Source organism: Cryptotermes secundus, unplaced genomic scaffold (assembly GCF_002891405.2).
Source record: "Cryptotermes secundus unplaced genomic scaffold, Csec_1.0 scaffold1876, whole genome shotgun sequence".
In the NCBI taxonomy this organism is placed as follows: Eukaryota; Metazoa; Arthropoda; class Insecta; order Blattodea; family Kalotermitidae; genus Cryptotermes; species Cryptotermes secundus.
In genome coordinates this window covers 228,745-251,407 of record NW_019739005.1, presented here as the reverse complement: position 1 = coordinate 251,407, position 22,663 = coordinate 228,745, and the positions used below count along the sequence as shown (strand labels likewise).

At 41.7% G+C, this 22,663-nt stretch overlaps 2 protein-coding genes and 1 long non-coding RNA gene across 4 annotated transcripts in view; 2 read left to right on the top strand and 1 right to left on the bottom strand.

Annotated features, from left to right (window-relative positions):
- The window catches only part of LOC111871582 (INO80 complex subunit D), a 194,333-nt gene that overhangs the window by 101,866 nt on the left and 69,804 nt on the right, over nt 1-22,663 (bottom strand). The window lies entirely within an intron of this gene.
- Nucleotides 690-3,953, top strand: LOC111871591. The gene is made up of 2 exons (XR_002844061.1): nt 690-795; nt 2,902-3,953. It is a non-coding gene; the product is annotated as an uncharacterized LOC111871591 (long non-coding RNA).
- LOC111871587 lies at nt 8,019-16,714 on the top strand. Its single transcript, XM_023864799.2, has 2 exons — nt 8,019-8,231; nt 12,639-16,714. Exons 1-2 carry the CDS (start codon nt 8,211-8,213, stop codon nt 14,208-14,210), a joined length of 1,593 nt encoding a protein of 530 aa, XP_023720567.1. The 5' UTR covers nt 8,019-8,210; the 3' UTR covers nt 14,211-16,714.

Below are 22,663 nucleotides of genomic sequence, written 5' to 3'. Positions count from 1 at the left end.
TCTGAGGCCGGTGTGTGCGTGAAGATAAATCCTGAGATTGAGGGGTGAGTGAACTTTGATTCTTAGTTTCAGCGATGCATGAGGTTTCAACCTGAGTCTAAACGGTGCGTGAGGTTTGTTTGTGACACAAGAGGCTATGTGAAATTTCATTCTGAAACCAAGGATTGCGTGAAGTCTCACCTCAAGACTGAGCAATGCGCGAAGTTTAGTCGGGACTGAGAGGAGTGTGAGGTTTCTTTCTGAGACGAGTGTCTATGTCAGGTTTCACTTCGAGACCGAGGGGTACGTCGATTATAAAATTTTCCGACACTATACCCTAAACGTCCATCTATCTTTGTTTCGTGCCCAGGGAAACTCCCGGTTCTTGTTCGTGAATCTTCAAATCGGCCCTAGATCACATGTCTCTATCTCGAACGTATTAAATTTGTCTGCCCACAGAACAGTATCTTTCTTTTTTAAGGATAAACCTTTCCTACTGCCAAGTTATCGGGCAGCCAGACATTCCTCCAGAACTCGCCGTCTATCGTGTCATTATCATGAACTTACACGTGTATACTAAATATGCATACCAGACGGATGGTTTATCTACATGTACTGACCTTCAAGAACATGGGAAGTATGACGTTACCTATTTCCGTAAATACGAAACTTCGTGCGTGTCGCATAAAACTGGTGATAAGGGCAACTAACCCCTTAAATACGGACGTCCTCCCATTTGAGCAATCATCGTGCTTCAAGCTTTCAGTGTTCGCAGAGGAAGAGCGCTTCAGCAACATGGGCACCTTAACATGGACAGTGAGTACCCGTCAAGTTTCTTACAAATAAAATGCAATAGCGTAAATAAGCGTAATTTCTTGAGTACTTTATTTTCTGGTACGTCAATTTAAAATCGCATTTCACGGTCATTCGTAATAATTCTCCTGGGCCAGCTCCGTTACGAAGGCATCTAGTCAGATTCCATGGAACGTAATTTTTATTATAAATTTAACAGTCGCTCAGCTACTCAAGAATTCTTCGGCCATTTACAGAACCCGAAGCTTCATTACCATGTTCACAACAGCCCGCTACCTGACTGCTGAATCCAATCCACACCCTCTCAGACATTACTATAAAATACATTTTAATATTATTCCACATTTGACACAATGTCTCCTAAAGTATTACTTTCAGGTGAAGCATTCCAACCAAAATGTTGTATGAACTGACCACTCGCCTCTATTCAGTGCGGAGGTAAAGAATTCTCCAGTACGTCTAAACGGCATAGTTCTCAAATAATGAAGGGCAAGGACAAATTTACATTTAACTCCGGGTGAAAGTCTGGATGTTACCTTGGATTAAGCCCCGACAGCTTCCTTCCCTATCCTCTTCAATTCATTATTCACCATCGGTTTCACATTCTACGCTACATTGTCTGGACTACTCAGGTAACCGTCCAATATTTAAATCAAAATTCGTAGCTGGAAATGTCATGAAGTCGTTGCCGGGTTTATAACAATTCCTGTATCATTCAACGTATAACAATCCTGGGACTCCGTAAGGCTCGCGATACATGTTCACTGGGAACGAGTGGCGTTGCCTCTTCTCTCTCCATTTTCTGTTCGACACATTCTTCTCTGCGCTACAACATTCTGGAGCGGGTCAACAATGTTCGGTGACACTCCAGAACAACAAATTTCATGACAATATGTTCAGAGGTTCTCAATTTGCTGCATCTAAACACACGGACATGCAGAGGTTTCGAAGACAGGGCAGGAACATTTGCAACTAATAAAAGAATTTCGTGGTTTTAGTCCGCAAGCGAAACATACCGACCGTGACCACCGCTTATCGGCCAACTTAATGTCAAATTTCCCGATACAGGGTGTCGCGTGGTCAGCGCAAAGGATTCCCACGGCCGTTAATCTCGGTTTTCTAGACCGGAGCAATAACCTTTCCACTCAAGTAGCTCCTCAATTATCCTCACAAAGCTGAGTGAACACTGTTTCAGACCCACTACTTCTCAAAATATCTGGTAGCGCCTGAAATAGAACACAGGACCTCAGGATCTGTAGTCAGGAACTCTGACCACTGGACCACAGTATTTTGAGAGATGTCTCCGTATCCTAAGAAGTGGCTTTGACCTTCCTTTGAGGAGATCCGATGCTTCTAGGTGTTTGACTGCAATTTCCTGATTTATACTCAGAGATATTTGACATTTGCAACTTATGTGTGCAAATATTTGAAAACGAGGCCCTCACAGTTGTCATCAAGCGGTATCACAGTTCAGACAGATTTATGATGTGTTGTACTTGTACTTCGGATCAGCTAAACCAGAAATATACACAAGGGTTCAACTCCTCGGCACGTGACCGGCGATTTACCACCGGGTGCCCATTCCATGTGGTGGGTCAGGGCGCTGTACAGAAGATAGGAGGGGTGCAGATAACTCGCAGTCGGGGGAGGAGGTTTACGCTGTTGTGAAAGAGTAGAAATAACTCCATGGCGCATATATACTGCAATGTATTTAGATTATAGTTTCTTGTTCTTTTTTTAATTCGCTTAGTGGGGGGTGGAGTCCAGCTGGGTCCACTCGGCACGGCGGCCACAGATTGGCCTATTGTAGCCTGCCCCGGGTGATTATGATGATGGAGAATTTGATGGAATAAAGATTGGCAGGGGAAACCGAAATACTAGGAGATAACCCGCCCCAGCGCCACTTTGTCCACCACAAATCCCACTTGACCAGACACAGGATCGAACCCGTGCCGCCGCCGTGGGAAGCCAACGACTAACCGCTTGAGCTATGGCGCGGCCTTATTCTTCTTGGTTACTATATCTTGTAGTCTAATAGATTTCGGAGGACATTACTGCCTCCTTTTAAGGGCGAATATTCTAATCCTGACAAACGTTCTGGTTTTACAGGTTTGGCTGTTACTCGCCTTCATAGCATTGGCCAGTAACTTTGAAGTTGGAGAGGCCTATATTCCTGCAAACACCAATATCAGAACCAAATACCTCTGTGATTATATAGACCGCCGTTTCAAGTCGCCCTGGCCGTCAGTTTGCGACCCACCAAAATAAATATTTAAATCATCCTGGCGACCGGCATTTATAAACCTACTACACTAACTTCTGCACTGTTCACTTTAAAAATTAATATAAAATCTTCTAATTAATTTTATGAACTAAAATTTTTAAAGAACACATACCAATGCTCTTAGAAGTGCTTGAGAGCAACAGGCAGCACATTAGTGTGCAAGCTCTAGGTAGTGCACTAGTCTACACATCGACAGTGCAACAGGGAAAGACGACACACACAGCCTTACTGTGGATCAACAGTTTGAAACAATCCAGCAGTTCGTAAGCACCGCGCAAAACGCAACTACATAATGTTTACTGAATCATAAACAAGAGGAGAGACAATATTTCTTCTATCATGAATTTCCGCTGCATTCCTGGGTTCTTAGGAAGATATGGGGCCTACTGACGTCTTTTATTTCATGGTCACCTACAATTTATATTTGTAAGGGGGACGGTTCACTCTGTCACTTCAGAATGGGAAAGGTTTCTTCCATCTGACGTCACACACAGAATACGCTGTTCGGAGTAGAAGAGGCACTTCCAGGGGCAACACAGAAGCATCGGTTATCCACAAGATATCACCATCAGATATAAGGATCTATCTTGAGCACTCCTTTACGTGCTTCCCCCAGCCCCCACAATTACTTGGTGGCATTCCTATTCACGCCTATGCTTCCCTTCCTCTCAGATAATTCCCCCTCTACTTCAGTACACATTTTCCTTTACAGTTATTTTAGTCTCCAGGTTTCCAGCAAATTTCTTGCAAGAAAGTTTCTGTGTATCTCTTAATATTTATTGTTTTATCCTGTTGTGGGTTATCATATATTGTACTCTTAATGTATCAGTCAATACAATAATTCTACAATAAACAAAACAATGTTACTGCATTAATATTCCTTTACTGTGTGAATTATTGCTGCATGTTTCCACCCTGTCGGTTCATCATCAGGCAATCATTATATGAATATGTCACTCCTCATTGGATATTTTACCAACATGGACCCAGATTGGTGATTTATAAACTTCAGTTCGATTTGCATTATAATTGTAACAGTTAAATTTATATTACAATTTTCGTTTAAAAATAAATTTTAATTAGCATAAACATTATGTACTCCTGAATATCTTTCTGGCGTAATGACGCGTGCCATATTGTTTGGGGCCTTCCTGGGGCTCGGCACTCATCTGTGTAACTCCTAAATATATACTGTTGTGCGGTGATCCCCTACGCAATAATATTGCTTCTTCATAAAAGTTGCAGTGGCTGTGCTGGAACTCTTCAGTGTGTTATGTTGTGTCATATACGGGAGTGCCCCGTCTTCCTGCTCGGTCCGTCTGGTTGCGATTTGGAAACTGAAAGACACGGCTGACACAGGAAATGCAAGGAACAGACCCATACGAAACGCTTAACCAAACCGATCAGCCAACCCAGTTTCGCAGTTTCTCCCACCTGGGTCCCCCTCATTAACAACGATGCTACACACTCACAGAGTTCTCTGTGACGTGACAGATCCTTCGTGCGTTGCGATAAGCTAATAATCTGGAGTGTTTAGTTTTTACTCCGCAGATGGCGTTAGCAGAACGCACTACATGTTTTCACAAATTCCCCAATTAATTCTGCACATTGGTGTTCATGGACACGGTTTGTTGCCTACGTTCCTAGCAAAAATTCTCAACTCCCTTCTTACCACAGTTCCACGAATGTGCGAGCTTTATTACGATGATCATTGCATATTTCCCGTTACCTTCCTTCGAAATAGCCTGGTCTCATGTATTTAAATAGCTGTAATGAATGTGACAGTAACATTTTAATGTTTCCACCGTAGTCCTGAAATTCGTAAAAGAGACGAAAAAGGATCCCCTTTTCTGGGGGTATAACTAGGCCACATTGTTCCTGGAAGACTTTACTGCGGTTTCCTCGCCCTCCAGGTTAGGGGAGTCCTAAATCTGAGACAGTAAAATGTGGTCATGAGTCCCGAGGGACTCGGAACTGGGAGTAATCCCGCTGGGGAGCACCAGCAGAAATTGCAAACCAAAGACCCATCATCTCATCACAGTGGCTCACTGCCTTCGCTCGCTCTGATGCTGGGATTTTGGGTTCCAATCCCATTGAAAACATGGATGTTCTATGTGTATATGTGTGTGTGTGCGTTTACTCCGTGTATGTGTTGTCCTGTGTTTACGTTGCGGCCTTGTGACGGGCTGATAACTCATGCAAGGTGTCCTACCGTGTGAAAATTGATTACCGAACTAAATAACAGGGCCATGAATTGTCTGGAAGAGCCATTAAAAAAAGTGAATTTATCGAATACATGTTCCAGTTACTCGTAGAACCTGTACTTCATACCACCAAGTTTATCCACTGTTGGGACATTAACATTCAGAACAATGATATCACAACAGCGACCTCTTAGCATTACGTAGGGCATCTTATCACTAACAAACTCGGCCCTCTTAAATGTTATATGGTTCTCTTGTGTACATAGAAACTGTACCTAATTCCTGATTCTCATTTCCGTTTCCACAGAAAAATGAACGCGTATATTTGCCTGCTGTTTCAGAGCTACCTCTGTCACATATGCTCTTCTGTGCTCTCGTTAAATATAAATTCTGTTTCGATGTTTTTCGAAACTGTGATGGGCGAACCTGCCCTCTACAGACTTCTTACGGTCCACGTACTGAATCTCATATTCAGTTTTCTTACATTAGATAGTGAGTCAAAGAATCCGTAACAGGCATATTTTTAGTGTGACTAGTTTTTGGCCCCATGTTCAACCCCCAAGCTGGAGAAACACCCATTGTCTGTTGTCTGCGTGTCCTTATTCACTATACTCGACGCTGCCCTCCATATCTGGACGCCTACTCCATCTGAAACCTGAGAGGGCGCCATGCCGTGGTTACGAGGGACCCGCCTAATATGGACTCGTAAATACATCCTTATACAGAGTTATTTTTAAAATTGTCGCGTTCACGGATCGACACGTCACCGCAACCGGCGCACGGTTGATTAATGGTTTACTGAAAACAAATGTTTCATGGCACTGATAACTACTGTTTACTGCTGACAAATCATAAACTGACTCCACATGCATGAGCTGCACTATCAGTCCTGTAACATAAAGCTGTTTACAGCTCTACACGTTATTTTCTTTCATTCAAAACACTATCGGCTGCCAAGTATGTTGAGTCACAGGCAAAATTTTAATGCGTTTCGCTGCCGGCAACGAACTGGTCGCGGTGAAGTGCAGTGCCGTGAACTCGTCAATGTTATTGAAAATGTCCCTGTATATTTTCACTTGTTTTAGTAATTTCAGACCATTTACAGGCTATAACTGCAAATAACTATAATACTGTGTAAGATTTGAGGCTTTCACGGCGGTGACTATGAAGAAAGCAGTCTTCTGGGATTTGGCACCGTGAATATGTGGTGTTAACCGACATAGCTGTGTATANTGTAACGTGTTTTCGTTACTGATCCCACTTCTGACACCAATGTAACGTGTTTTCGTTACTGAAGACGCCGTAGAGATGGTTAATTGGTTTATTTAACAATCTACAAATAACGGCTACAATTACTTATCACAGTTGCGGGGTTTCACACTTTATAACCCTAAGCGCATTAATCTGTCGACACTGTTGCGGGGTTTCACGACTTATAACCCTATGCGCAAATCAGTTCACTCTGTCTTCAGTAGTCTACACGTTTACCGTAGTGTCAGAAGTGGGATCAGTAATCTGATTTTACTGATTTTACTCTACAGAACACTCCGTCCTATTCTTCTCAGTCCCTATCCAATCCTCACACCCGTTTTCCGGATCCATAACTCACGAAACACATAAGTCTCGCTAAATCACACACGCCCAATATCACGTACTACAGCGTACATGGCCTTCAGATCACAGTTAAACCTTCACAGGCCCAGTTCCTGTACCCCTCTGTACCCCTCCAGGTTACTGTTGTAATCCTACCGACATCTGCTGAACACAGTCAGAGCCTTTGTTATGACCGACGGTGAGTCAGCCAGGCTGTCTTCAAACAAAGAACCCGTCTGGGGCTTATGACCATATCTTTATTTCTGTCGGAGAGTTGTGGCTTTGCTGATATGGGCCGCTGTCTCTGACGAGATGACGGGTCACCCGCTTTAAAATGCTGCTGGCCGTCGCCAGCGCAATTATTCTCGAGTTCGAGTACCGTGGGACTAGCGACCACGTTTTAGTGTCTCAGATTCGTCGCCTCCTGAAACACGCAGGGCTACGATGATCCAGGCAGTTAATTCCTTCGCAGGTTGTGTGGCCTAGCAACGAGCTGAAACCGAGCGATGCGTAGAGTTTCACCGTGCGAACAAGCGGTGACAAAAGTTTGATTCTGAGAGAAGAGGTTGCATTTAGTTTCATTCTGAGACCAGCGTGTGCGTGAAGTTGCATCATGAGATTGATCAATGCATGAAGTTTCACCCTGAGACTAAGCGGACCGTGAAGTTTGATTCTGAGACCAGCGTGTGCGTGAAGATAAATCCTGAGATTGGGGCATGAGTGAACTTTGATTCTGAGATTCAGCGATGCATGAGGCTTCACCCTGAGTCTAGGCGGTGCGTGAAGTCTTACCTTAAGACTGAGCAATACGCGAAGTTTAGTCGAGACACAGAGGAGTGTGTATGTGATGTTTCACTTCGAGACCGAGCGACACGTCGATTATAAAATTTTCCGACACTGTACCCTAAACGTCCATCTATCGTTGTTTCGTGTCCAGTGAAACTCCCGGTTCTTGTTCGCGGATCTTCAAATCGGCCCCAGATCACATGTCTCTATCTCGAACGTATTAAATTTGTCTACCCACAGAACAGTATCTTTCTTTTTTAAGGATAAACCTTTCGTACTGCCAAGTTATCGGACAGCCACGGAATTCCTCCAGACCTTGCCGTTTATTATGTCATTATCTTGACCATATGCGCGAATACTCACAATTTGCATACCAGGCGGTAGGTATATCTATCTTCAATATTAGCTATTTTCGTATATATGAAACTTCGTGTGTGTCGCAGAAAAATGGAGATAAGGGCAACTAACAACTTAAATATGGACGTCCTCCCATTGGAACAATCATCGTGCTTCAAGCTTTCAGTGTTCGCAGAGGAAAGCGCTTGAGCAACATGGGCACCTTAACCTGGACAGTGAGTACCCCTCAAGTTTCCGATAAATAAAATACAATAGCGTAAATACACATAATTTCGTGCGTGCCTCATTTCCTGGTACTTCGATTGAAATTCGCATTTCACGGTCATTCGTAATATTTCTCCTGGGCCAGCTCCGTTACGGAGACATCTATGCAATTTCCATGGAACGTAATCTTTCTTATAAATCTAACAGTCGCTCAGCTACTCAAGAATCCCTCGGGCATTTACACCCCCGAAGCTTCATTACCACGTTCACAAAAACACGCTACCTGACAGCTGAATCCAATTCACACCCTCTCACACACTGCTATAAAATACATTTTAATATTATTCCACATTTGACACAATGTCTCCTAAAGTATTACTTTCAGGTGAAGCATTCCAACCAAAATGTTGTATGAAACTGACCACTCACCTCGATCCAGTGGGGAGGTAAAGAACACCGGAGCCATACCTCCACTCCCCAGTACGTCTTCACGGCTTAGTTCTCAAATAATTAAGCGCAGGGACAAATTTTCCTTTAACTCCGGGTAAATGTCTGGATGTTACCTTGCATTAAGCCCCGACCGCTTCCTTCCCTATGGGTCATTACTTGTAAAGTCATTCAGAGGGGTCGCTCACCATTAAAAAAAATCATATTCTGTACACTAATTTCTATATATTTTCACACTTCAAAAATATTTAGAAAAAATGTAACCCGCTCGGTTCTGCCGGTACAGCCGCTTTTACAGTGCGAAAAAACGCGTTTTGGGCTCAAATGGAGGTTTGCGTTATCTCCCATATCTCGATAACTATTGAAGCTAGAGACTCCAATGAGAAACTAATTTGCGCCTCTCGATATGTACTATAAATCATGTCATTATAAGGTTTTACTCAACTCATTTCCTCTAGGTGAAATTAAGCTCAAAACCTACCTACAGATTTTGGGAAAGACGCTATTTTCGACCTTCAAAAACCAATGGGAGGGGGAAAGTATCAGATCTGTTATTTCTTCCCTCTGTTGTTTCCTACATGGGGAATACAATCACATAGGTTGAACGCCGTGCCTAGTTCCAGAATTTTCCAGGAGTCTTCAAACTTTGCTATGGGCCAAAATTGGTCATTTTTAACATCTCATATCTCCGGTGGAGAAGCTCCGAGAAATTTGAACTTCACAACAAATAATGCCCTTTTCTAGAGTAACTTTTTTATTATTATTTATTTGATTGCTAACTTGCAATCTACTCTAGTGACAACAGAGCAATAAGTAGATGTTCGGGCGCCGTAGTAGCTTGTGATTACCATCCACTGATGGGTCTTCACGCGTCGCCTAGATTAGGTCTTCTGGCCAATGACGTTGGTGTCTTCTGTTCGCCAGGGGTTGGGCGGCGAGTTCATTTATTAGATGGTTGTCGTGGTCAACGATGCGATCTCTATATTTGATGGCTTTTTTGCTGATGACTTCCTTTGTGAAGGGTATTCCGAGATCTGCATGTAGGGTTTGATTTGATACGAACCATGGTGCGTTTGTTATTGAGCGTAACATTTTTGACTTGAACGGTTGTAAAACTTTCGTATTTGAGGGTTTACTGTATCCCCACAGGTCAATCCCATATGTCCAGATGGGTTTTGATATTGTTTTGTAGATTAGGAGTTTATTTGCCATTGACAGTTGGGAGTTTTTGCCTAGTATCCAATTCATATTTCATGCTTTTGTTGTTAACTGCAGTTTCTTAGCTTAGATGTGAGCTTTCCATGTTCGATAGGTAAGTTTCGAGCTTAATTAGACCTAGAGGAAGTGAGTTGAGTGAAAACCTGTAATTACATGATTGTTGTCCATATCATGAGGAACACATCTGTTTCTTATTGGAGTCTCTAGCTTCAACAGTTATCGAGATATGGGAGATAATACAAACCTCCATTTCAGCCGAAAACGCGTTTATTCGCATTATAAAAACTTTGCTATTAGTTGAATATGAAAGTTGTAATTTTAATTCCATGTTACTCTACAATAGAGCATTATATTCTATGAGTTTCAAAATTTTCGGAGATTCCTCACCGGAGTTATGAGATGTTAAAAATTGCCGATTTTGGGCCCAGAGCAAAGTTTGCAAGCTCCTGGAAAATTTTGGAAAATAGGTACGGGCTCAAAAACTACGTGATTATATTCCCCATGTAGGTTAAAAAGGGTAGAAACCAGAGATTTGATACTTTCTCCATCCCATTCGTTTCTGAAGGTGAAAAATAGTGTTTTCCCCTAAATCGATAGGTAAGTTTCAAGCTTGATTATACCTAAAGCAAGTTAGTTGAGTAAAAACTTGTAATGACATGATTTGCAGTCCATATAATAAGAAACAAATCTGTTTCTTATTGGAGCCTCTAGTTTCTTTAGTTATCGATTTATGGGAGATAACGCAAACCTCCATTTGAGCCGAACACGCGTTTTTCCGCACTATAAAGACGGTTGTACCAGGCGAACCGAGCGGATTACAATTTCTTAAAAATATTTTTGAAGTGTGAAAATATGTAGAAATAAGTGTACAAAATTTAAAATTTTTTAAAAATGGTGAGCGACCGCTCTGGATGACTTCACACGGAATGACCACTATCCTTTCTAATTCGTTATTCACCATCAGCCTCCAATTCTACGCTACATAGTCTGGACTACCCAGGTCACCGTCCAATATTCCTCCAAAATTTAAATCAAAATTCGTAGCTAGAAATATCATGAAGACCTTGCCGGGTTTATAACAATTCCTGTATCATTCAACGTATAACAATCCTGGGACTCCGTAAGGCTCGCGATACATGTTCACTGGGAACGAGTGGCGTTGCCTCTTCTCTCTGCATTTTCTGTTCGACACATTCTTCTCTGCGCTACAACAGTCTGTAGCTGGTCAACAAAGTTCTGTGACACTCCAGAACAACAAATTTCATGATAATATGTTTAGCGGTTCTCAATTTGCTACATCTAAACACACGGACAGGCACAGATTTCGAAATCAGGACGGGCATTTTTGCAACTTATAAACAAACTACGTGGCTTCTAGCCCGCAAGCGAAACATTCCGACCGAGCGATCGCCTTTTGACGGCGAGGTTAGTGTCAATATTTGCTGATACGGGGTGAGACGTGGTCAGAGCAAAGGATTCCCACAGCCGTTAAACTCAGGTTTCTAGACCAGAACCTCTATTTCCTTCAAATAGCTCCTCAATTATCCTCACGAGGCTGAGCGGATCCCGTTCCAGACCCACTACTTCTCAGAAAATCTGGTAGCGCCGGGAATCGACCCAAGACAAAGTTCTGTGACACTCCAGAACAACAAATTTCATGATAATATGTTTAGCGGTTCTCAATTTGCTACATCTAAACACACGGACAGGCACAGATTTCGAAATCAGGACGGGCATTTTTGCAACTTATAAACAAACTACGTGGCTTCTAGCCCGCAAGCGAAACATTCCGACCGAGCGATCGCCTTTTGACGGCGAGGTTAGTGTCAATATTTGCTGATACGGGGTGAGACGTGGTCAGAGCAAAGGATTCCCACAGCCGTTAAACTCAGGTTTCTAGACCAGAACCTCTATTTCCTTCAAATAGCTCCTCAATTATCCTCACGAGGCTGAGCGGATCCCGTTCCAGACCCACTACTTCTCAGAAAATCTGGTAGCGCCGGGAATCGACCCAAGGACCTCAGGAACTCTGACCACTAAACCACAGAATTTTGACAGATTTCTCCGTATTCTAAGAAGTGGTTTTGACCTTCCTTTGAGGAGATCCGATGCTTCTATATGTATCATTTCAGTTTCCTCATTCATTCGCAGAGAAATTTGACATTTTGAACTCTGTGTGCGAATATTTGAAAACGAGGTCCTCACAGTAGTCCTATAGCGATATCACAGTTAAGACAGATTTATGATGGGTCGTGCTTGTTGCATCCCGCATGCAAATGAATGTTACAAGGACGTAAGAAATGTATTACTGAAGTTCGGCTGAGCCAGCTGAATACTGGAGGGGGTGAAGTCCCTGCTTGGCCATGCTGTTCACCTGGATTCTAGTGCAAGATAAGCTCAGCTTGTGCTTAATTAAGCATTCCACCATAAACATGCATGGGGGAATGGAGATACTGCTCCACGCACGCTTATCCTACGCACGTAACCAGCGATTTCCTCCCAGGGACCCATCCCACCCGGCGGTGCAGGGCGCTGTCCAGAAGGAAGGAGGGGTGCAGGTAACTTGCAGCCGGAGGGAGGTTTACACTGTTCTGAAAGGGTGGAAATATCTCCATGGGGTAAACATACTGCAGTGTATTTAGATTGTAGTCCTCTTTGTTAATACATCTTGTAGTCTAATATGTTTCGGAGGACATTACTGCCTCCTTTTCAGGGTGAATATTCCAATCCTGACAAACGTTCTGGTTTTACAGGTTTGGCTGTTACTCGCCTTCACAGTATTAGCCAGTAACGTTGAAGCTGAAGCGGTCCCTGATTATATAAGAGACGATGCCGGAGTGGGATATCTCTGTGGGTATAGAGATGAAGTTAAACAGGGACGCGGTCCTAAGGCGGAGCTGTCTTGGGAGCAGAACATCACTTTACAGTGCATGTATGACTATTTAAGAATCCAGATATATTTGTCGGTGACGGGCGATTTTACGTTCAACGGGCAGCGCATTCCGGTAGACTTCATAGTGACAGCTGCGTACATCGACAAGAAACTCATTTATGATATAACGGTGGAAGATCTGTGGGAAAAAATACAGCTGTACGAGTATTACGAGAAGAAAGCGGAAAGTGAACCACGAACCCGGGACATAAGCAAGTACGAACACGTCACAGCGCTCTTTATAAAAACGTGTGTACAAAAGAGGGGAAGCACTACGGGTCGAGTTTACGTGGAAGGAGAGACAGCTGAACTGAAAAAGGTGTTTCGCAGGTCGAGTCAAATTAAAAACGCCACGACTTCGAATATAATCAAAAAAATAAAGACAAATCCAATAAAATACGAATCTTTTGAAAGGATAATGCCAATTTCCGCAGTAGCATATGTCAAAGACGAACTTCCAGTCATACTAAATTACCTGCGGTCGCAAGGTTTCAACGCTACGGGCACATTCGTATTGCGCGGACACAGAATATCTCTACAGTTCATTGAATGGTATCTGGTCCAGCACGGAAGTGTCTATAGAATAACGACGACTGCATTGTTGTATCGCATCATAACGTCTTACCTCCCCGAAACTGAAGAATTTAATGCACTGCCTAAGAAAGAGAAGGCGGTCCTGCGGGACATACTGAACTATCTGAAATTCCTGGGCGATGGTGCGAGAGGTGAAGTGACGTTCAAAAGCCACACACTCTCAATAGACTTCATAATGACTGTCGTGCATTTGCAAGGCGCAGACATATATTCACTGACGTTGTCAGATCTGTGGCAACTAATAAAAATGCATGAAGTTTATGAGAAGAAACTTGGAAGTGAAACACAAAACCGGAATATTAGCAAGAATGAACAAGTCACACTGCTCTATGCAATAACATATTTGCGAAACAATGGAGGGATTACGGGTCAAATTGTCATAGATGGAGTGAAAATTCCAGTGTCTTACCTACTGAACCAGTTGATATTTGGAAAAGATTTTCATACCGTCACTATGGAGCAGTTATATATAATTACAAGTGCCTACTTAAGGAAATACACCGCTCCTACACGTGTACCCCTGGGCACACAACCAACAGAGGAACAGACACTTGAACTTAGGGCCCTAATAGACTTGATGAAGACGCAACGGTCTCCCGCTGTTGGCTCATTCATATTCAGCGGGTACAGAACTTCTGCACAGTTCATCCTAAGTTACATGGACCAACATGGACTAAGGATGGATAGATTGAGCAGCAAAAAGTTATGGAGTATCATGCTCCTGCATGAATGTAATGAGACAAACAAAACCACTGCAGTAAGTGCAGGGCCAGACAGTGGGACATCAACAAAAACATAAAAAAAAACAACACTTGAACCCTCTGGATCCGAACTTACAGAACAACATTAAAATGACACCCTTAACAGAATTTTGGAGGAGCCATTTATGAAGGAATAAATGCGACTGGTTACATACATTTCGGGGGGAGGGGAAACATCTGTGTTCAGTTCACACTAACCGATCTGAGCCTGAAATTTATTGATGTCCGCAACGCCACAGCTGCAGACAAATAACACATTTATTGCTATATGTACCCTATGCAGAAACTACTAGACCAGAAATATCATGCGCACCTAAGGACGAGATTGTTACATTACTGGCGACTCTGCAATATTTGAAGACAAACAAAGAAGGTAACAATGGAAATTTTACTAATGATGGATATGAAATCTCAATACAGTTCATTGCAGAAATTATCAAAGAACAAGATGTAAGCTTCAAGAATTTAACAATATCTGAACTCTACCTAATCCTCGATATACATATATATATGTGTGTGTGTGTGTGTGTGTGGAATATGAAGGAAGCTCAATTACTGTTAATCCTAAACCACCTGGTGAAGATATCGCCAGCCTGAAAGAGGTACTGCAGATCCTCAAGGCACAAGGGGACAATGCCACAGGAGCTGTTGAAATCAATGAGTATATCATCACATTCCAATACATCAAACTTATCCTAAAGGCGCGAAGAATCGACTCTCAGAATTTAAGCCGAGAGGAGCTGTCTCATAATAGAATTGTGTATAGAGTTTCAGCAGCAGTCGGGGAAGGCTGAAACAGGTCCTCAAGCAGTACTGAAATCCTTCATCGAAATTCTCTCAAAAACTGAGAGTGTTAATACTTCTGTTCTTGTGGTGGATGGACACAGCGTTTCCATAAGCGAGATCGTGTCTGCTCTGGGGTTAAAAGTTGACAACTCAACCGGTAATTATGACAATGCAAACCTTACCACTACCACATTGTTGAGAGCAGTTCTGGAGGTTATAGGCAAGCAGGGAGCTTCAACCGTTCCCTCTAAAACAGGACATGGAAAGGATGAACTGCTCAAGGAATTCCTTCAAGTCATCTCGAATTCCGACAATGTCGCCAACAGTGTCATTGTGTACAACGGGCAGCACATTAGTGTGCAAGCTCTAGTAAGTGCACTAGGTCTACACATCGACAATCCAACAGGGAAAGGTGACACACACAGCCTTACTGCGGATCAACTGTTTGAAACAATCCAGCAGTTCGTAAGCACCGCGCAAAACGCAACTACATAATGTTTACTGAATCATAATCAAGAGGGGAGACAATATTTCTTCTATCCTGAATTTCCACTGCTTTCCTGGGCTCTTGGGAAGATATGAGGCCTACTGTCGTCTTTCACATCCATGGACGCCTACAATTTATATTTGTAAGGGGGACGGTTTACTCTGTTACTTATTAATGGGAAAGGTTTCTTCCATCTGACATCACACACAGAATACACGGTTCGGAGTGGAAGAGGCAGTTGCAGGGGCAACAGAAAAGCATGCAGTATCCACAACATATAACCATCGGATATAAGGTTCCATGTTTAGCCATCTTTTAGTGCTTCATCCCCAAACCCACAATTCCTCGTTGGCATTCCGATTCACGCCTATGCTTCCCTTCCTCTCGGATAATTACCCCTCCCCTTCAGTACACATTTTCGTTTACAGTTATTTTAGTGTCCAGGTTTCCAGCAAATTTCTTCACTTCGTCATACAGTTTCAAATTGCAAGCAGACAACACAAAATTCTTACGGCTTCAAGTAAATAAATTTTTCTGACGGCTTCACAAACTCCCACACAGTTTATATGTCACGTCTGGAGATCATTCCCACTCCTAACTTTGTCACACTTACACGCGTCTCTCTAGACAACCACAAGCTCTACAGCTTAGAAATTTCGAACACAAATAGTTGAACATTGTCAGCATGTGCCGAGTCTCTTTGCGGGGCCTTCATTCGAAACATTTCCTTTGAGGTGTGAATAAGCAAGCAGCAGACAGACCGAAACAGAGACACGCTTACGTGTACTCGCACAGATGTACGTCTTGGGAACACTCAGTAAAATGCGTCTAAATTTGATAAAATTAGCATGGCGAACATGGCGTTTGCAACCTTTCTTTAATAGCATCCTCATTATCCACCGCTCTCGCTCAGCAGAAACTCACAGCTATGAAACTGGCGGAAACTGGGTACAAAGAATTGCAGCATGGTGCATCCGATACGATGTTTATTCTTGTCAAATAAACACAACAAAATCTGCTACCAAATTAACTGTCTCCGTAAAGGGTAAATATACGTTTGATAGAGAAAGAAACAAATGTTTCCAGGTGCATGCTGAAAGACAAGAGAAGACCGAACCAAACACATTGCAGGGAAAGAATGTAATTTTCTGTGTGCTTCTTTATCTTTATTGTTTGATCTTGTTGTGTGCTATCATATATGGTATTCTTAATGTATCAGTCAATAAAACAATTCTATAATAAACAAAATAATATTACTCATTAATATTAGTTTATTGTGTGAATTATTGCTGCATGTTTCCACCCTGTCGGTTCACCATCACGCAATCATTATATGAATATGTCACACCTAATTGGATAACTTACTGACATGGCTCCATATTGGTGATTTATAAACTCCAGTTCGATTTGCGTTATAATTTTAACCGTTAAATTTAAATTACAATTTTCGTTTAAAAATAAATTTCTAATTAGCATTAACATATACGTAATTTATGTAATCCTGAATATTTTTCTGGCGTAATGACGCATGCCATATTGTTTGGGGCCTTCCTGGGGCTCGGCCCTGGTCTGTGTATCTATTAAATGTATACTGTTGTGCGGTGATCCCCTACGCGATGAACTGTTCTATTTCTTCTTCACAACAGGTGCAGCGGCTGTCCTGGAACTCTTCAGTGCGTTATATTGTGTCCTCCCCCTTGTTCGCTTGGTGTGGTTACGAGTTCGGAAATTGAAAGTCACAGCTGATACAGGAAATACAAGGAACAGACCAATGAGACACGCTTAACCAAACCGATCAACCAACAAAATTTCGCCGTCCCTCCCACCTGGGTCCCCCTCATTACCAATGAGGTTGCCCACTCTCAGAGTTCTCTGTGACATGACTAGGGCCCGGATTTTTTTAAAATGCATATGCCCATATGGAAATGAAGATTTTGAGGGCTTTTGGGTGTTACTGCTTATCATCAACCATCAACAATAAATCTAAACCAATTCTATATGCAGATGACACTAGTATAATATTTAAGAACTCTAAATTTGACAACTTTAAAAATGACATAAATATTGTATTTGAAGCCTTAAACAGATGGTTCGAAGCCAATTTACTCTCATTAAATTTTGATAAAACCCATTACATATCATTCACAACTAAAAACAACCACCAAATTGATCTGGACATCAGTTATGCCAACAAATTAATCTGTAAAGTACTTGATACAAAATTCCTTGGAATACATGTAGACAGTACACTGTCTTGGAAAATACATATTGAACAAATTATACCTAAATTAAATGCAGCTTGCTATGCGATGAGATCAATTAAGCCTTTTATGTCACAGGAAACATTGAAGATGGTTTACCATGCCTACTTTCATTCTATTATGAACTATGGATTAATATTTTGGGGGAACTCTTCACATAGTGTAATAATTTTTAAAATACAAAAGAATATAATAAGAATCATTACAGGATGTAGAAGTAGAGATTCATGTAGAGAATTATTTAAGAAATTAAAAATTCTACCGCTTCAATCGCAATACATATTATCGCTTCTCCTATTTGTTGTTTACAACAAAGATAAATTCAAATTAAATTCTGATGTCTATAACATGAATACTAGACAAAAATATAACTTCCACCTACCCTCATCAAATTTATCAGTATATCAAAAAGGAGTCTACTTTACTGGCATAAAAGTGTTCAACAATCTGCCACAAAGTATTAAAAACTTGGGCAATGATACTAAAAAGTTTAAATCAGAGTTAAAGAATTATCTACATGCTCATTCCTTCTACTCTTTAGATGAATACTTCAATGTAAATAGAGAATGATGTAAAATTAAGTTACATTAATTTTTAAGCTAAAAATTGCCTGTAATTATGTATGTAACCTTTTGACATGTTCTGTATCCAAAGTTACTAACCTGCTTAGGATTTATAGAATGTAAATAAATTCAATTCAAATTCAATTCTAAACGCAAGAGCATATTTCTGCATATATGTTTGGAATTAAGGATAATTTCAATGTTCTCCAACAAAATTGGTTTTGCTTGTGTTTAGGACATCCCTTGCCAGTTGCTATTCTCAACTATCTGAGAAACGGCACTTTTACCACTTACAATACAAGCAGGTAGCTTGGTTATTTCGAAAGGAAGGGGTGGGATTTTCCTGCATTTCTTTGCCCAACACAGCAGAGAGTAGCATCAGAGGGTTGGTCTCGAGAGAAGTCTCTTCAGTTTAAGTGTTACTCTTTACTTTAATAGTCTGCGTCAAAAAAAAAGTGTTCGTGTACTGAAAATGCCTAAAGAAAAGTGTAGCAGTAGATATTTCAAAATTCGGTGGGTGTCTGGTAATAGTGACTATTCAACAGAAGGTGTCGTCGTGTACTGTCAAGTGTGCCCAAAGGAAGTAAAATGTGAAAAGAAATTTCAACTTGAGCAACACTAACGAACGACTGCACATATTGCGGCAAAGAAGGGGAAGAAGAACAGCACACCACAACAGCTACTTCTTACACAGGTCAAACCCAAATCCTCTGTTAATACATTTTCAGCCGATCTTTGTAAGGCTTTAGTAGCAAATTTCGTAATTGGTAAGCTACATCCAGACGAACCCGGCAACCCTCATCTTCTTGCTTGTAAAATACTAGAAAAAACCAACCATTGCACAATAGCAATATTTCTAAATGATTCTCTGCGACTACTAAGGCCATCTGAAATTGAGAATTATTGTTGTAAGGTGGTTGTATTACTAACAGATGCAGCTTCCTATATGTTGAAAGCAGCTAAGGCCTTACAAGTACTTTATCCAAATCTTATACACGTAACCTGTTTAGCGCATGGATTACAGCGTATTGCAGAAAAAATACGGGCACAGTTTCCAGCTGTTAGCGATTTAATTGCAAGTGGGGAGAAACTGTTTCTGAAAGCACCAGCTCGTGTCCAGTTCTACAACAATTGCCTACCTCAGGTTTCTCTGCCACCTGAACCTGTCCTAACTAGGTGGGGGCCATGGATATCAGCAGTTTCATTTTATCTGGAGAATTTCAATCAAGTAAAAGAAGTGGTTACAAAACTTGAAAAGATGAGTATGCATCTGTCCGTGGAGCTAAAGTGGTGTTTGGAAGTCATACTGTTTATCAAGATGTGAATTTTATCCATGCACATTTTTCTACAGTTTCAAAAGCCATTGAGAGCTTAGAATCTTGTGGTGCACGCCTTCACGACTCACTTCACCTCTTTCAGAAAGCAACTTGTTCACTGAATTCCGCTCCAGGCGAAATTAGAGAGAAGACTAAATTCAAGTTAGAAAAGGTGTTGAAATCGAACCCAGGACTAAAAAAGATTCAGTCAATTGGTCAGTACTTGAGTGGAATTTGGGTATCTTTGCCAGATGACTGTTCCGGACCTTCGGCGCCAGTGTATAAATACTGTCCAATCACGTCAGTTGATGTAGAAAGATCATTCTCAGCCTATAAACTCATTTGACGGACAATAGACGCAGTTTGTCTCCAGAACACATTGAAAGACTTCTAGTTTCCTATTGTGATGCTACTATCTGCAGTGAATGATACATGTAAATAGGTGAGTCTGAATAAAGTGACCGTGTTTTTAGTTCATATTTTAAGTGTTTTTAGCGCATAAAGATCCGGGCCCTAGACATGACTGATTTTTTTTGCTTTGCTATAAGGCAATAGCTTCGAGTGTTCAGATTTTACTCCACTGATGGCGCTAGCGGCAGGCACTACATGTTTTCACAAATTTCCCACTCAATTCTGCCCATTGGTGTTCATGGACTTGGTTTGTTGCTTACCTTCTTAGCAAAAATTCTCAACTCCCTTTTAATTCTCTTCCACGAATAAGCGTGTCTTATCACAATCATAATTTCATATTATCATTTGATATGCCTTTGAAATAGTGTGGTCTCAGGTATTTAAATAACTTTAGAAAATCTGACAGTAACAGCGCTGGAATATTAAAATTAATGAAGATAAGACTCAGGGTGTCTACTCTCGTCGTCGTCGTCGAGCGCCTAAGTCTTCTCTCACTCTGATGGACGAAATATTCCACTCGTAAATAGTGCAAAATATGTAGGTATAATCTTCAATAAGAAAGTTGCATGGAGATTGCACTTAGAAATGATCGAAGAAAAGGCCTTCAGAACATTCATTAGAGAATATTCCCTATTCAAAAGTGAGCGATTGAGCGCTAACATCAAAATGATACTCGACAAAGCTCTAATTAGATCCGTAATGACTTAAGCTAGTCCCGCCTTGGAGTTTGCGGCAGACATCCATCTAGTGAAATTGCAGCGCCTGCAAAACAAGGTTCTCCGCACCACTGGCAATTTTCCGAGGCGCACACCGGTCCGCGATTTGCACATGGCATTTAAAATCCCGTACGTATACGACTATTTCACAAAATTATGCAGGAAACAAGCAGAAGCCATACAAAATCATGAAAACGAGAATGTCCGCAACATCGGACAAGGTGAAGCCCGTCACAGAAAGTATAAGAGCCTTAAACTTGGCGGCGGTCAGGCATACGCCCGTTCAAGTGACTAGAATGCCGTGATAGCGATTGCTAATAGAAATAGGGCATAATCTGCGTACTGGGCCTGGACTGACACAAGCCTTGTATATATTGAATACAGAAATAGGAATTGAGATTAAATTGGTAAATATATGTAAATACTGACAATGGTCTTACTAATATAGACAATGACTGACAAATGAAAGAGCCGACCTCTCGTCAGACAGGGCGCCCCAAATGGACAGGACAGTAACCATCATATAAGGAAAAAACAAAGAAAAAAATCTGTTCATGAGCCCCACCCGGGGCTCGAAACCAAGATAGACAGACTGACTGACCGTCAGTCTCAATGTGACTTGGACATTCGAATATTTCCGCCATAGTCCTGCAAGCCGTAGGAACCGACGAAAATGGAACCCATTGTCTGAGGGTACAACAGGGCCACTTTTTACCTGGAGAATATGACTCGGGGTTCCTGGCCCTCCAGGTTGGGAGTCCTAAATCTGAGAAAATAAAATGTGGTCATGTGTCCCGAGGGACTCGGATGTCTCATACGTGCGTGTGTGCGTTTACTCTGTGTTTGTGTTTTCCTGTGTATAGGCAGCGGCCTTGTGATGGGCTGATCCTCGTGCAAGGTGTACTACCGTCTGTAAAATGATTACAGAACTAAATTATGGGTCAGAGCCCTGAATGGGCTGGAGAGCCACTGAAAAAAAAGGGAATTTATGGAATACATATTCCAGTACCTCGTAGAACTTGACCTTCAAATCACCAAGTTTATCCACTGTTGGGACATTAACATTCAGAACAATGATATCACAACTGCGACCCCTTAGCATTACGTAGGGGAACTTATCACTAACAAAGTTGGTCACCTTGACTCTTGTATGGCTCTCTTGTGTACAAAAATCTATACCTAATTCTTGATCCTCATTTCCCTTTCCATAGAAAAATGAACACGTATATTCGCTTGCTCTTTAGGAGTAACCTCTGTCGCATATGCCCTCTTGTGCTCTCGCTAAATCTAACTTCTGTTTCGATGTTTTTTGAAATTGTGATGGGCGAACCTGCCCTCTAGAGACTTCTTACAGTCTATGTACCGAATCTCATATTCAGTTTCCTTACCTTAAATTCTTCATCAAAGTATTCGTCCGATGTTTTCGTGACGCTGTGAAACAGGATTATTTTTATGGTAAGAAGTTTCTGGCCCCACGTCCAACGCCGAAGCTGGAGGAACACCCATTGTCTGTTGTCTGCGTGTGCTTATTCACTATATTCGTAACTACCCTCCTTATCTGGAGGCCCTCTCCTCCATTTGCACCCTGAGAATGCGCCATGCCGTGGTGACAAGGGATCCGCCCCATGTGGACTTGTAAATATATCCTTATACACAGTGATTTTTAATAAAAGTGACTGTTCACTATTTTCTGAAGTAAAAATGCGACTGGATACATACAATTCAGGAGGAAAAATATTTCTCTGCAACTCACACTAACCGATCTGAGCATGAAACATATCGATGTCCGCAACACCACAGCTGCAGACATATAAGATATTTTATTGTTAACTGTACACTGTGCAGAAAATATTAGCCCAGAAATAGCATGCGCACATAAAGACGAGATTGTTACATTAAAGTTGATCTGTAGTACCTGAAGACAAACGAAGAACGTGACAATGGAAAACTG